Source organism: Nicotiana tabacum, chromosome 17, assembly GCF_000715075.1.
Source record: "Nicotiana tabacum cultivar K326 chromosome 17, ASM71507v2, whole genome shotgun sequence".
Classification (NCBI taxonomy): Eukaryota; Viridiplantae; Streptophyta; class Magnoliopsida; order Solanales; family Solanaceae; genus Nicotiana; species Nicotiana tabacum.
The window spans coordinates 145,066,066-145,081,421 of record NC_134096.1 but is presented as its reverse complement, the minus strand read 5'-3'; the positions used below and the strand labels follow the sequence as shown (position 1 = coordinate 145,081,421).

At 36.1% G+C, this 15,356-nt stretch overlaps 1 protein-coding gene and 2 pseudogenes across 1 annotated transcript; all 3 read right to left on the bottom strand.

The window, feature by feature from the left end:
* Positions 1–4,989: 4,989 nt before the first annotated feature.
* LOC107759672 (anthocyanidin 3-O-glucosyltransferase 5-like) lies at positions 4,990–6,904 on the bottom strand. The gene has a single exon (XM_016577664.2). It carries the CDS (start codon positions 6,601–6,603, stop codon positions 5,146–5,148), a length of 1,458 nt encoding a protein of 485 aa, XP_016433150.1. The 5' UTR covers positions 6,604–6,904; the 3' UTR covers positions 4,990–5,145.
* Positions 6,905–9,232: 2,328 nt separating this feature from the next.
* On the bottom strand, positions 9,233–9,810 carry LOC142171454 (UDP-glycosyltransferase 72E1-like; annotated as a pseudogene).
* A 1,327-nt stretch (positions 9,811–11,137) lies between these two features.
* Positions 11,138–11,823, bottom strand: LOC142172157 (anthocyanidin 3-O-glucosyltransferase 5-like; annotated as a pseudogene).
* Positions 11,824–15,356: the final 3,533 nt, after the last annotated feature.

Below are 15,356 nucleotides of genomic sequence, written 5' to 3'. Positions count from 1 at the left end.
CAGCCAGGCCTCTTGTTCTTCTTTCTAGCATCCGAGAAAGTATCTGCCAATCTCTTGCGAGCTTTATGATAAAAATTTACAGCCACTTCCGCGCTATAGCGGTCTTCCCATATACAATTGCTCTGTATTTTAAAAGTTAAATATTAGATGGAAATATCATAAATAAATTATTAAACTGTTTAAAAGAACATTTATACCTTAAATTGATTGAAAATTTGCTCCTTAAGTCAGAATGGGCAATCAGTCCAAGTCGCATAAGGGCCATCATAAAGCTTTCTGATGGCATTGGTGATTATCTTCGTAGTCTTATTACCCAGCCTGAACCTGCAATTTAACAATAAAAACACATTAATATCTTAGTAAAAATATTACAAATTAATAGACGCAAAAATAATGAATAACACTTACCCATCACCCTTAGGGACTATGATGATTCTGCCATATCGATCATAATGCACTACCTCGTCATCACCATCCGAAGCATGTGTATCAGAGGCATGTGAAGACGGTGTAGGCGGGTCAGAGCTACTGCCTCGCAGGCGAAGGCCTGCAATAGATGGAGTCAATGATGAAGATGGTTGCGATCCCTATGACTGCGACATAGCTGGATGCGACCCAAGTGGATGTGATCCATGTGGATGTGATGTAGATGGCTGTGATGCAGATGGCTGTGACCCGAGTGGCTGTGACATGGATGGATGCGATCCATGTGGCTGTGATATGTAGGGATGTGATCCATGTGGATGCGATGTAGATGGCTGTGAGGCAGCTGGACTGTATGTCGGATGTATAGTCCTATGGCCCTGTGATGGAAGACCTGGTGTCTGAATGAAGGTGTACGGCTCGTGATGCTGTGGCAGTTGAGTATAGCCATGTGGTGGAGGATAAGACATAGGCATCTCTGAAAAGGGTGGACAAGAGGGACTATTATTTTCTACCCTCCTCTTTCCCTTCCTACCCTTTTCTCGACCCCGAGAACTAGTAGGGTCATTGTTACCTTGACCCTTGCCTGCCATCTACATAATATAATACACATTTAGATTGAAACATATAAGAAACTAGCTATAAAACGAGAGTGCTTTAAAAAACCAACTTTTTAATCCTCATCGACGTATTGTTCCTCGTCCGAGAATTCTTCGTCCTCACTTATTTGAGCTTCATCAGTTGATTCTTCGTCCTCATTCTATTTGAACCACATATCAAATCTCGTATATACAGCATCATGGCCAAATTGACCTACAAAGTGACTGTGACATATCAAATATTTTTAGTAGTTGCATCAATATGTAGTCACAGTAAATTTTACATTTTGATAACTAATAAATCAATACTTACTTGAGAAATGGTATAACTTCGGAACAATTTAGCAACACATGAAGTGTAGCTGACTTGTACTCCATATCACTCAAACTTCTCTTTCTAACATCCTTAGAACATCGGCCTGGTTGATTGAATATGGACATTGGTGGATATAATGGATCATTCACACATTCGACCGTGTGCCTATTGGGCCTATTCCTAGAACATGGCACGTTACTCTCAAAATAATAAGAACAAAAATGTGCAGTTTCCTTTGCAAGATAGGTTTCGCATATAGATCCTTCAATCATATTCCTCTGCTTAACAAATTATTTGCATTTGCCAATTGTCCTACATAATGTCATATTAGCCAAGAACATTCAAATAATATTACATCAAACTTATAATATTACCTCTCAAAGGGATACATCCATCTGCATTGAACAGGCTCTCCAAGTCGTGCCTCGTGTACAAGGTATATTGGAAGGTATTCCATCACATCAAAGAAACCACATGGGAATATATTTTCCATCTTAATAGAAATTACACGAATATTCTGGTCCATCCGAAGTAGGTTTTCTTCCCTTAATGTGGTAGAACATAAGTCTTTGAAAAACAAACTACTCTCTGTGATGGGTTTTCAGATTCTTTCAGGCAAACCACAAAATGTAATAGGCACTAAGGTCTCCATGAAAACATGGCAGTCATGACTTTTCAAATGGCTCAACTTCCCTACGTCCATATCTACTTTTTTCCAAGATTCAACGCATAACCCTCAGGCATCTTCAATTTCGTAACCCAATCACAAATTTGTCGTCTTTCCTCCAAAGTGAATGTGTAACTTGCTTTGGGCTTGAACACCTTACCATTATTTGCTCTCTGCAAGTATAATTCATGCCGCCTGCAATATTCTTGTAAGTCCATTCTAGCTTTCGGGTTATCTTTTGTCTTACCTTTAACATCCATCATTGTGTTGAACAAATTGTCAAAATAATTTTTCTCAATATGCATGACATCAAGGTTGTGTCGGAGAAGATTATCCTTCCAATAAGGAAACTCCCAAAATATACTCTTGTCAAGCAACGGTGCTGGACGCCATCACGGCCTGACATGGAGTTGGGGGAGAATCATATTCCACTTTTTGAATGCATTTTTCATCCTTCTAAACTCATGATCATCATACAAGAATTGACGGTGACAATCAAACCATGATTGCTTTCGGCCATATTTCAAAGTGAACGCTTTACTATTTTTCATGCAGTAAGGACAAGCTAGCTTCCCAGCAGTCATCCACCCAGACAACATTCCATACGCAGGAAAATCGTTAATAGTCCACATTAAATTAGCACGCAAATTGAAATTCTGCTTGGTTAATATGTCATATGTTTCAACACCATCATACCACAATTATTTTAGCTCATCAATCAAAGGTTGTAAATATACATCAATCAAACTTTTCAGATTACATGGACCGGGGATAATACAATTTAAGAATATATATGGACTAGTCATACACAACTCAGGTGGTAGATTATAAGGTGTAAGAAAGACATGCCAACATGAATATGGTGTCGCAGATATAGAAAAAGGCGTGAAGCCATCCGCACACAGACCTAACCGAATGTTCCTTGGTTCACTAGAAAAATCTGGATATGTCCTATCAAAGTGCTTCCAAGCTTCTCCATCTGAAGGATGACACATAACACCAGGTGGTCTTCTATTTTCAAAGTACCATCTCATATGAGGAGCAGAACTCATCGACGCATATAACCTCTTTAACCTAGGTATAAGAGGTAAATAATGCATCGCCTTGACAACGACCATAGAGAAATAGAGAAGGAGAGGGGAAGGTTTTGAGTGAGGGAAATAGAGAAGGAGAGGGGAAGATAAGAGAGAAATGGGGGTTCCCCCGTTTTTCAATTCTGATTTCAGAATTACCGATCAAAGTTGGTCGGTAATTTTGGTCGGTACATTAAGTGTTGACCGTTTGACCAAAAACCGACCAACTTTGATCGGTTTTTTTTTTTAAAAAAAATTAAATTCTTTTTTTTTCCTTAAAATATTATAAACTATAAAAATAATATTATAAACTACAAGAATTTATTTTATTTAACTATGCAATTATTATAAATAATTATAAACTATAAGTATAATCTTTATAAATAATTATATTAACTATTTAATTTTAATAAATTATAATAGCAACTATCTAAGTAAATTTTCTAAGTTATAATTAAGTATGTGAGTAATTTCTCATACACACACACATACACTATATTGTAATTGATGCTAATAACTTCTTTTTTCATTCGTTCATCACTAATAATGCATGACATAGATGAATCGATATATAGGTCGAGACGTTTTGATGAATCATCGATTAATATGCATGACATAGATTAATCAATATAGGTCGAGACGTTTTGTTTTTACTATTAGTTGATATAGGTCAAACGTTTTGTTTTTAATATTCATCGATGCATCTAAGTAAGTTATAAGTCGATGAATCAATTTACAAATAGATATATTTGATGATAAATTATATATACTAATTAGGATCTTCACAAGTCTATCCCTAAAAGAACCCGACCCCGTGGTCCTAGCGCTTCGTGTTCTTATATATATACGGCTATACCTCTATATACACACACACACACACACACACACACACACTTCGTTGTACTACTTTAACTACATATATAGCATGTTATATATAGTATATGTTAGTGTATTCATTATTTATATTACAAAAGTGTTAACGAATTACATTTATATTATTTAAATAGTAAATATAAAAGTAATTCGAAAGTTTGACCAATGTTGACGTAATAACCGACCAACTTTGGTTGGTTATTTTGCAGAAAATAATAATTCCCGACCAAAGTTGGTCAGTAATTTTAAATATAAATTCTTAAATATTATAAAATATTTTAAATAATAAAATAATTATTAAAATTTAAAAAATTGGGTCCAGATTACCGACCAACATTGGTCGGTAATCCAAAATTTTCTTGTCTGACTAGTTGGGTCAATTCATTGACCAATTTACCGCGTTGGTCGGTATTTAATTTTAAAAAAATGTAAAAAAATAATTTTCCAGTTTTCGTCCAGTTTCCAGCTTTTTTTGACCGACCAATGTTGGTCGAAAATATTTGATCAGTTTTTAGCTGATTTTTAGTAGTGGATATTTAAATATTTTCTACAATTATTATTACTATATCTCATAAGTCATATTTTCATTACAGTCAAATATTGTACATAAATGGAACAAGAAAAAGGTACTATTAAACAAGATTAATACTATAATGCACTTGAGGTGAACGTTGATCAATCCTATTAATTGATACAACGTATAGGAGTTGTATAATGAGATTCCTCTCTCCTTTTCATATTTAGCATTTAAAACAAGATGTAGAGCGCGCGAGTTGGCGACTTGTTTCTGAGTCAGCCAGGTGACATTGGGATCCAAAATAATGCTTGAATACCTAAAGTTGAAAATGATATTTTACAAAAGAACATCATCGGCATGCTAATTGTTTCCCTTTTTTTTTTCTTTTCATGATTTTACTTGTATTGACGTGATCTGACTTGGCCTGTACTAGTGCATATAATACTTCTAAATAATTTTGTTTCACCACACGTAGCAACTTTAATTGTCAAGATCGCTTGCTATGGATTAAACGGTAGAAATATCGATCCAACTAACTATGAGATCTGTTATTATTACAAATAGTATTCGAAGCATATTGTAAGTACATAAAAGGCATAAGTCATAACATAGACCATTTTAGGGTAATATATTATATGTGGCCCTTACCATTTGCTTACCCTTTTTAGCCAGTTTCCTCACACATGTTTTTCTTGTAACCATGCATGGATTCTCTTCTCAATGTCTTTGAGGACTTCACACATTGAATTATAAGAGGAGCCTCCTACACTTGGTGCTTTTTCAGCACTCATCTTCAGTTTCTTCACATTTTCCCTCAATTCTTTTCCTTCTTTATATTGCATTACCGTTCTCACCAGTTTCTCTATTTCCTCTCTTTCCACCACTTTCTTCGTTGGTAACACCTTTGGTCGAACAGCCACCCCAAGTTCCTCCGTAAGTATAGTGGCGTTTTGTCTTTGTTCAGCGTATAGCGGCCATGCAATCATTGGCACATTATTTGTTATACTCTCAATGCTAGAATTCCATCCACAATGTGACAAAAATCCACCGACTGATGGGTGACTCAAAATTCTAACTTGATCAGCCCACATCTGGACCACCAACCCAAAATCTTGTGTTCGTGTTAAAAAACCTTCAGGTAAGTATTCCGGTGTGTCATCGCCCTCTTTCCCTGTTGTGAAAAACGACTTGTCTGCACCAACCTCGGATGGTGGCCTCACTATCCAAACAAATTTCTGTTGACTTAACTCCAGCCCAAAAGCCAGTTCAGTTAATTGTTTCGATGAAAGGGTTCCACCACTTCCAAAAGACACATACAAAACTGACTCGGGAGTTTGTTCATCCAACCACTTAAGGATAAAATTCCTATCATCATTCCCATCTATGATTTGTCTACTCAACGGTCCAATTGGATAAACCGTTGACTTCACGATTGCTTTCAATGTTTCATTTTCTCTGAGCGCTTTCAGTGAACCGGGTTCAGCATCTTCCCAAGTGTTCATCAATATCCCATCCGATAAACAGAAACCAATCCCTAGTACTCTCAAGTACTCGCTATACTGCTGATCATTCCGTTCCAGCATTGGATCAACCACATCTTCCGGTCGAACCGGTTTGCAACCCGGAATTTTCAACGGTTCGTCCTGATCAACATATTGACCCTCAATTTCTTTGTCAAGAACTTGACAGTATACAGTCGAAGCTGTAAACCACGCATTAGTTGGAATATAAATATAGTTTGGTAACCCAAATTCTTTGGCAATTGGCAAGGCTTCAGTGCAGAAAAGATCAACGATGAGAGCGTCCAGAATATGCTTCTTAGCAAATATTACAGACTTAACAACAGGTAAACTTTCACGTACAAGTACACAAAGTTGGGTGACCATTTTGGTATTAGCATCAATAAGGTTCGAGATATCTACAGCTGGTATTTCAACTGTATCAATCAGCTTTGATTTATTGGCGGATTTGAGAAGCTCTTTTTCCGCCAGAGAGCTGCCGGAGGTGATGACGAATACGGTGACTGAGACGTTATGGTGGGTGGCGAGGTGGCTGCCGAGGACTATTACGGGGATGATGTGGCCTAAGCCTGGACTTGAGAGAATACCAACATGAAGTTGTTCTGAGCTACCCATAGTTACAAAGTAGTACTTGAGATTTTGTGAAAGGAAAGAGGTGATATGGTGGGACTTATACGAGATAACAGGTAATGAAAATGGGAACACAAGAAAAGAAGATTGTAGCGATTGATATATTTATAGTCATAGAGCCTGTTTATTGGTGACTTCTTAACGTGTACATCTTCCAGATATGATTCCAGATATGGCAGATGGATCTAGAATTTTTAATTAGAATATGGTGCGAATAATGAAAAAAATAAGTATTGTAATTGGAATTAATCCATATTCCTCTACATAAATAACTTGTTATTCAATCAAGTGCATCATTCAACTTTTTTGGAGCATGAATACCAGCAGATAATATTAAATCAATTTTACAAAATATATAAGTGGAGAGACCATGAGTTCACTATTGAGAATAAACCTCCACAGAAAATAATATTCGTGGTAATAATAATAAAATAATAATATAGTGCCGAGATACGATAATCAACCAAAATAAAAAGAACACAAATATTTTAAGTAATACTTGAGATTTTGTGAAAGGAAAGAGGTGACATGTTGGGGACTTATATGAGATACAGGTAATGAAAATGGGAACACAAGAAAAGTTCACTGTAGCGATTGATATATTTATAGTTATAGAGCCCGTTTATTGGTGACTTCTTATAGAGCTCGACTGGCTACATATGATTTGGTAGTTTGGTACGGTGGGATATATTTGAATGCAGTACGAAATAAATAATTTGCTAAAATCTCCTCACACTGAGCAGATTTACAGTAGCTCTGTACTAGGATTGTGCATTTGGATCGGATATTCGAAATTCGAACCGATCCGCTCAATTTCGGATTTCGGATATTTGGATCGGATTCGAATTTTATTTATTAAAATTTAAGATATTCGGATCGGATTCGGATTGGTATAATTTTAACCCGATCCGATTTGAAATCCGAAATTATTAGGGCAAGTATAAATATTAACTTATTTCATTTTCTCTTCTCTTCTCTTCTCTGTGTTCCGACTTCGAGACTACTATTCATTTTTAGAGACTGCTGCTCGCATCCTCTGTCTCTTCTCTGTGTTCCGACTTCGAGACTACTGTTCATTTTTAGAGACTGCTGCTCGCATCCTCTGTCTCTTCTCTGTGTTCCGACTTCCGACTATCGATGGCGACCGGACGACGGCAAGACTGACTCTCTCTTTTTCTCCCCTTTCTTAGCGCTTAAAGGAAGTGTTTGTTCTCTTTTATTTCATGGAAGAAATTGATGAAATAAATTAGGGACTGCCACTAAGACTTATTTGGGTGCATGTATTGGTTTGGGGCATTTGGCTTTAGGGACTGCTAAGACTTTAGTTTTTGATTTGTTGTCTAAATTTATTTTGGGGGTTTCACTCTTCACTTTCTTTAACAGAAATAGAGCCTTGCATCGTCGACATATAGCGATGAAGATTATTGTTTGCTATTGCCGGTATATTTCTTTCTGTGCTTTTATCAATATTCTGTTAACAGGTGGCTGTTCTGCTTACGTGTTGTTAACATGATACACATTTACTTATACTCCCAGTTATGGTCAGTAGATGGCTAAATGCTACCAACATGTTTCTTAGCTATACAATTTCTTTTGAAATGCTAAATTTCACTCATGTTATCCTAATGGGAACTGGTATGATTACAACAACAGAAAATGCAATGTACATTGTCCTCCTTTCTTTTCCAGATGACTAAATTTCATGTTAGGCTAGAATAAACTCAAAATAGTTTATTTTTGTGTGGTTAATGGGTATGTCTACAAAATAGTTATTATGTAATATATATATATATATATATATATATATATATATATATATATATATATATATATATATATATATATATATATATATTATCTTATAAAATTTATATTTATAAATCTTTTTATACTATCAACACATAAAACTTAAACTCTTTTAATTACTTATATATATATATATATATATATATATATATATATATATATATATATATATAATCTTATATATATATATATTTATAAATCTTTTTATACTATCAACACATAAAACTTAAACTCTTTTAAAATATTTAGTAGTCAGTGTAATACAATTTTATCTAATTATTGTCATAATAAAGCTGGGGCTTATCGGTTAGAGTATTAATTTAAAGATTTATAAAATCGCTGCAGAATATGTGCTAAATTATGCTAAGTAATCAGCAGTCAAAGTTCTTTAATCTTTTTTCTGATTTTAGCTATGCAAGTTATTGTCACAGGATCATTAGTGCATTAATTTTATCAAGATTTCTTGCAAAGGGTGAAAGGGGACAATTATCAATCCAAACAATGAGATTGGTTTATTACAAGAATTATTCGAAGTCTATCAGTAAGTTACATCAAATATAAAGCTTAACGATCATCATGCATATTCTAGCTAGCTATTACACCAATCATCTCTTGCCTGTCTATTCAAAAGAAAATGAAAAAAAACATAATTAATAAATTTAAGTAGCTTAACCATGCTTTCTTATACTTTTGTGAGACAGACATATCTTTCTCATGTGTCTTTGAGAACTTCACACATTGCATCTTAAGAGGAGCCTCCCATACTTGGAGCTTTTTCTGCAGTACTCATCTTTAGTTTCTTCATATTTTACCTCAATTCCTTTCCTTTTTTATATTGCATTAACGTTCTCACCAATTTCTCTATATTCCCTTCCTTTCCACCACTTTCTTCATTGGCAACACTTTTGGCCTGACAACCACTCCAAGTTCCTCCGTAAGCATAGTAGCATGTCATTGGTACACCATTTGTTATACTCTCAATGCAAGAATTCCATCCACATTGTGAAAAAAATCCCCTTACTGATGGGTGACTCAAAATTCCCACTTGATCAGTCCACATTTGAACTACTAACCCAAAATCTTTTGTTCGAGTTAAAAAAAACTTCTGGCAAGTATTCCGGAGTGCCATCACCCTCTTTCTCCACCGTAAAAAATGACTTGTTCGCACCAACCTCAAGTCCAAAAGCTAGCTCAGTTAACCGACTCGAGAGCTTGTTTGTCCAACCATTTGAGGACCAGGGCCGGCTGGAGCCTAAGGCCATTAAGACAATGGTCTTATGCCCCTAAAATCTATAAATAATATATATAATATTTAATAATTATGCACTATTGATAGAATTTTTAAATCAATTGGTTAAAATAGTTATAGCTAAAAACTTTACACATCTTAAATTGTATAGTTACTAGTTATTTTTCTGTCTTTAATTTGTCCCAACTTAAATTGATCTTACAGTGTTAGTTTAGAATAATTTTTTTTAATTCTTTGAGTGCCTTTGTAGGCATTTTTTAAGCTACTTTGATAAGTAACTATTAAATTTTGTCCTTAACATTGAATGACTTTGAAACATAGTAGTTACTAAAACATTATTTGTTTCAACTTATATTTAGAATTAAAAGTACTAAGAGAAACTGTATAAGTAGAAGAATACTCTAATGGACAAACTCAATCAGGTAAAAAGTGTTAATTCAATTATCGTTAATAATTTATATATCAGTTGCCTCGGTTGAAAAAGTTTTTCAAAACTAAATTAATAAATTTCACCATGATAACACAAGAGAGATTAAATAAATTGGTTAGATATTGGCAATAATTAAAATTGATTATAACTTCTTTAGATTCGATAACTTATAAGAGTAAAAATTTGGGAATCTTATATAAATGCCCCAAATAAGTCTCAACTTACCAACCTCTAGCCATTAATCATAGATTTATCAAAAATAGCCAAGCACATATAAAAATTAAAAACCCAAATAAATAAGGTTCTTTCTCTCTAAGAATCACACGCAAAGATCTCTTTCCATATTTTAAAGTGTGATTAGAAACGTTAGAAGCAAGACGGAAAGGAAATTTCATGGATGAGGTAGAAAATAAGGTGATGAAATACAAAATATATATATATATACAGGATTCCAAAAATCTAAGAAAAAAAGGATCCTTTTCACTAGGTATGTTTAAAATTCATTGAAAACATATAGATGAGTCAATATAAAAATTTTGAGGAAGATTGGAGGGGATTTGAACTGATTTTGTATCAAAATTCGTAGTTAAAATCGAGTTCAAATATTTTTCTACGACATATGTATCAAACATGTATCACGCATGGATCTCACACACAAGTATACATGGATATACATGTGATATACATTTGATACAAATATGATACATATGTGATACACATATTATTGTTTTCGTGTTACATCTTCTACTTCAAATTTTTCAAACCATCTCAAAACTCCATCAAATCATCCCAAAACTAAGATTCAAGCTCCTTAAGATGTACCAATCTATTCTAATAACACACACTCAAAAGAAAGTAAAATATTGACCTTTTTTAGCTATAAATAGTTAATTGGCTAATATTAGTAATATTTTATGAATTGGCCAATTTTTATAATAAACTACTTATAAATGGACGTAGCTGGTAGTTTCCCTAAAGAAAATAATTAAAAGAATTTAAGGCCTCACTTTTTAATTTTGGCCTTAGGCCCCATATTATGTAGAGTCGCCCCGGTTGAGGAGAAAGTTCCTATATTGATGATCATTCCGGTTCAGCATTGGATCAACCACGTCTTCCGATCGAATCGGTTTGCAACCCAAGATTTTCAGCGGTTCATCCTGATCAAAATATTGACCCCATATCTTTGTCAAGAACTTGACAGTATACAGTCAATGTTGTATACCATGCATTTGTTAGAACATATATATAACTGGGTAATCCAAATTCTTTTGCAACTAGCAAGGCTTCAGTGCAGAAAAGATTAACGATGAGAGCTTCTGGGATATGCTTCTTAGCAAATATTGTAGACTTAACAAAAGGTAAACTTTCACCTACAAGCACAAAAGGTTTCATAATAAAGTTTGTGTTGGAATCAATAAGGTTCGATACATCTACTGCTGGTATTTCAAGTAAATCAATCAGCTTGGATTTATTGTGGATTTGACAAGCTCTGTTTCCGCCAGAGAAATGCCGCAAGTGATGACGAAAACGGTGATAGAGACATAGTGGTGGGTGGCGAGGCGGTTGGCAAGGATAAGGAAGGGGATGATGTGGCCCAAGCCTAGACTTGAGAGTATACCAACATGAAGATGTTGTGAGCTACCTGTTAGCCCCTAATGTTGGAACGTGACAGATGTCGTGCAGAACCAATGTTAAAGGTTTGTACATTACCCCTTGACATGGGTTCGTGTGGATGTAAGAAAGTAATGTGTGGAGCTGCGTGCGTGCCTAAGTTGGTGCATGGACTTAGGCAGGTCAGCTTGACAAGTTGCCTTGAGTGATGGCAAGGCAACCTTGGTTGTGGGCGACGACTATGGCAAATGAAGGCAGGCGGGCGCATGGCACTTGACAAAGGCATGCGTGTGGATCAGCGGGATGACATGTCTATGACAGGAGCATTATCATGAGCTGATTATGTACGAGGCATGGTCCAAAAGATAAGGCAGGGCAGGCTAAACAAAGTATGGGCGAAGCTGGAACAAGTGTGCAAAACACATGACTGGAAGGAAGTGTGTTGTGCATGTGCTGTGGAAATTATGCCATGTGCAGTGCACATCAGCCAGTTGACTTGAAGGCCGAAGGTGGGATAATTTCGTGGGAATCATCTTCAGATAGTGGTTATATTTTTTACTTGTTTGTAGGCCTTGGCATGTGCCAGACACACCCCATGTAACTGCCCCCTGTAACTGCCATTGGTAGACCCTTTATGTATGTGTATTTTGTTGGCTAAGGGAAGTAGCATATTGTGAGCCTTCCAACGTGAGTCCTTTGTATATTCTTCAAGAATAATAAAAGATTGGGCGTTTTACTCGTAATTGTATAAGTGCTTTCATTTACAAGTCTAAAAATAATCTAAGTCCTAGACAGTGAGAGAAAACAAGTAAGGCTGAGTGGATTGAGTGTCAGGCTGCTATCGTGCAGTGCCATTTGCGAAAAATTAGTCCTGTAACAACTGGTATCAGAGCGTGACTCGTGATTTGGGACCCATGGCTGGAGGAAACTCCAACGCAGACTTGCATTCACGTGTGCAGAAGTTGGAAGCACTAGTCGGTGTGATAGGCGATTCTTTATATCTGGTGGATATCATAACTTAGATCTATCATTTGAAGGAAGATTTGAACTAGTTTAGTGAGACTGTTCAACAAACATGTGAGGCTACAAACATTTAGGTTGAAGATCTGAAAAAGAAAAAGCAAAAATCATAACCTAGAGCGTTCCAAGGTTAAGATCCCAGAACCAAAAGCGGTTGGTGGGACGCGAAGTGCAAAAGAATTGGAAAAGTTTCTTTGGGATATAGAACAATACTTTTTTGCTACCAAAATTGCTAATGGAGAGAAGATAACCTTAACCAGCATGTACCTAACGGGAGATGCGAAGTTATGGTAGAGAACCCGTATGGCTGATGATGAAAGTACGGGCATACCTAAAATTAATACATGGGAAAAGCTTCGAAAGTAAATGAAAGACCAATTCTTGTCTAGCAACACAGCTTGGCTTGCTAGAGATCATTTGAAATGCTTGAGGCAAACGGGAACTTTTCGTGATTAAATTAAGGAATTCACTTCCTTAATGTTAGATATTCAGAACACGTATGAGGACAATAAGTTGCATAACTTCATTTCTGCCATGCAAGATTAGGCGCAAAATAAGCTTAGGAGGCAGAACGTGAAAGATCTCTTAAGTGTTATTGCTGCAGTAGACTCGTTGGTGGATTATCGCACTACACGAAGTCTTTATGATGTTCTTTCTTCTTTAAATCCTAAGAAAAAGGCATAGAAGAAACGGAAATGGAAGAAAGAAATCTGAAAAAGAAACTTTGGAAAAAGGCATGGCAATTGTTGATGGATCTGCTAGAAAAAAGGGAATGCTAACAAGAACGGTGATGGTTGTTGGACTTGTGGTGGACCTCCTATTGACAAGAACTGCCCAAATAGGAAACGAGTGAATGCATTGCTTGCAAGAAAAAACAATCGTGAAGGAGAAGGTAATGAAGTTGTTGCCTTAGTGAATCCTTTGCAATTGTTGAACGTTATATCGTTTCTTAATCCTACAAGTGACGAGACCAACCTTCATTATTTACTGATGCACATTGAAATGAAAATTGGGGAAAAGAGTGTGATAGCAATGCTGGATACTGGAGCTACTCACACCTTTATCTCAGTAAGATTGGTGCATAAGTATGGGTTGAATATGAGCAAGTGTCCCTCTTACATGAAGACTATGAATGCAAAAGCGCAAGCCATCATGGGTATGGCTTACAACGTTCCTATGCCTGTTGGGAACTGAAAGGGAAAAGTTAATCTGATGGTGATTCCATTAGAGGACTTCGAGGTGATCCTTGGAAACGACTTTATGCGGAAAAATCGCTTTGTCCCAATGCCTCGCTTGGATGGATTCATGATCCTGTATGAAATGGCCCTTAGTTTTGTGAAAGTTGTTCATCCTTATGGGAAGGAAGAAACCCAACAGAGGGCTTCATTAGTCTCTGCCATGATGGTCGAAAAAGGTCTAAAAATGAGAGATGATACTTTTCTTGCTGCTATAGTTGAGGTGAAGCCTGATGTGAAGGTTGAAGTATAGGACTGTATCGCTCAAATTTTGAGTGACTTTGCTGATGTGATGCCACCTGAATTTCCTAAGAACTTGCCACCACGGAGGGCTATTGATCATAAGATTAAGTTGTTGCCTGGTTCTAAGCCCTCTGCTCGACCTCCTTATCGTATGGCGTCAGAAGAGTTGGTTGAGTTGCAGAAAAAGTTGAATAAGTTGCTTGATGTGGGACTGATCTAGCCATCAAAAGCTACATTTGGTGCACCTGTTTTATTCCAAAAGAAATAGGATAGGACGTTTCAGATGTGGGTCGATTATCGAGCGTTGAACAAAGTGACTATGAAGAACAAATATCCAGTTCCGTTGGTGCAATACTTAATGGACAAATTGAGCAAGGCTTGTTGGTTCACGAAGCTTGACTTAAGGTCTGGTTATTGGCAGGTACAGATAGCTGAAGGTGATGAGCATAAAACTACATGTGTTACGAGGTATGACTTATATGAATTCCTTGTTATACCGTTTGGGTTGACAAACTCCCATGCTACTTTTTGTAACTTGATGAATGATGTAATGTATGAATACTTGGATGACTTTGTCGTTGTCTATTTGGACGACATCTTCATCTATAGTCAGACTTTGGATGAACATATATTACACATAATCAAGATGTTGTCTCGTTTGATGGAGTACTAACTATATGTGAAAATGGAGAAGTGTGAATTTGCAAAATAGGAAATCAAATTTCTAGGGCACTTGGTGAGGCAAAACCAGGTATGTATGGACCCGAAAAAGGTGCAGGTCATTGTGGAGTGGCAGACGCCTAGTTATGTGAAAGAGCTGAGATCTTTCCTTGAGTTAGCTAACTATTATCGGAAGTTCATTGCTTGTTATTCAATGAGAGTTTCTCATTTAAATGATTTGTTAAAGAAGAATACTAGGTGGGTGTGGTTTGAAAAATGCAGTGGTGCATTTGACATACTGAAAGAAGCTATTCCCTTAATTAGAACCTATCTTGCAGCTTCCAGATTTTGAACTGCCATTTGAAGTTTATATAGATGCTTCCGAAAAGGCTGTTGGAGATGTGTTGGTACAAGAAGGACATCCAGTGGCGTTTGAAAGCAGAAAGTTGAATAAAGCATAGCAAAGATATCCGACTCATGAAAA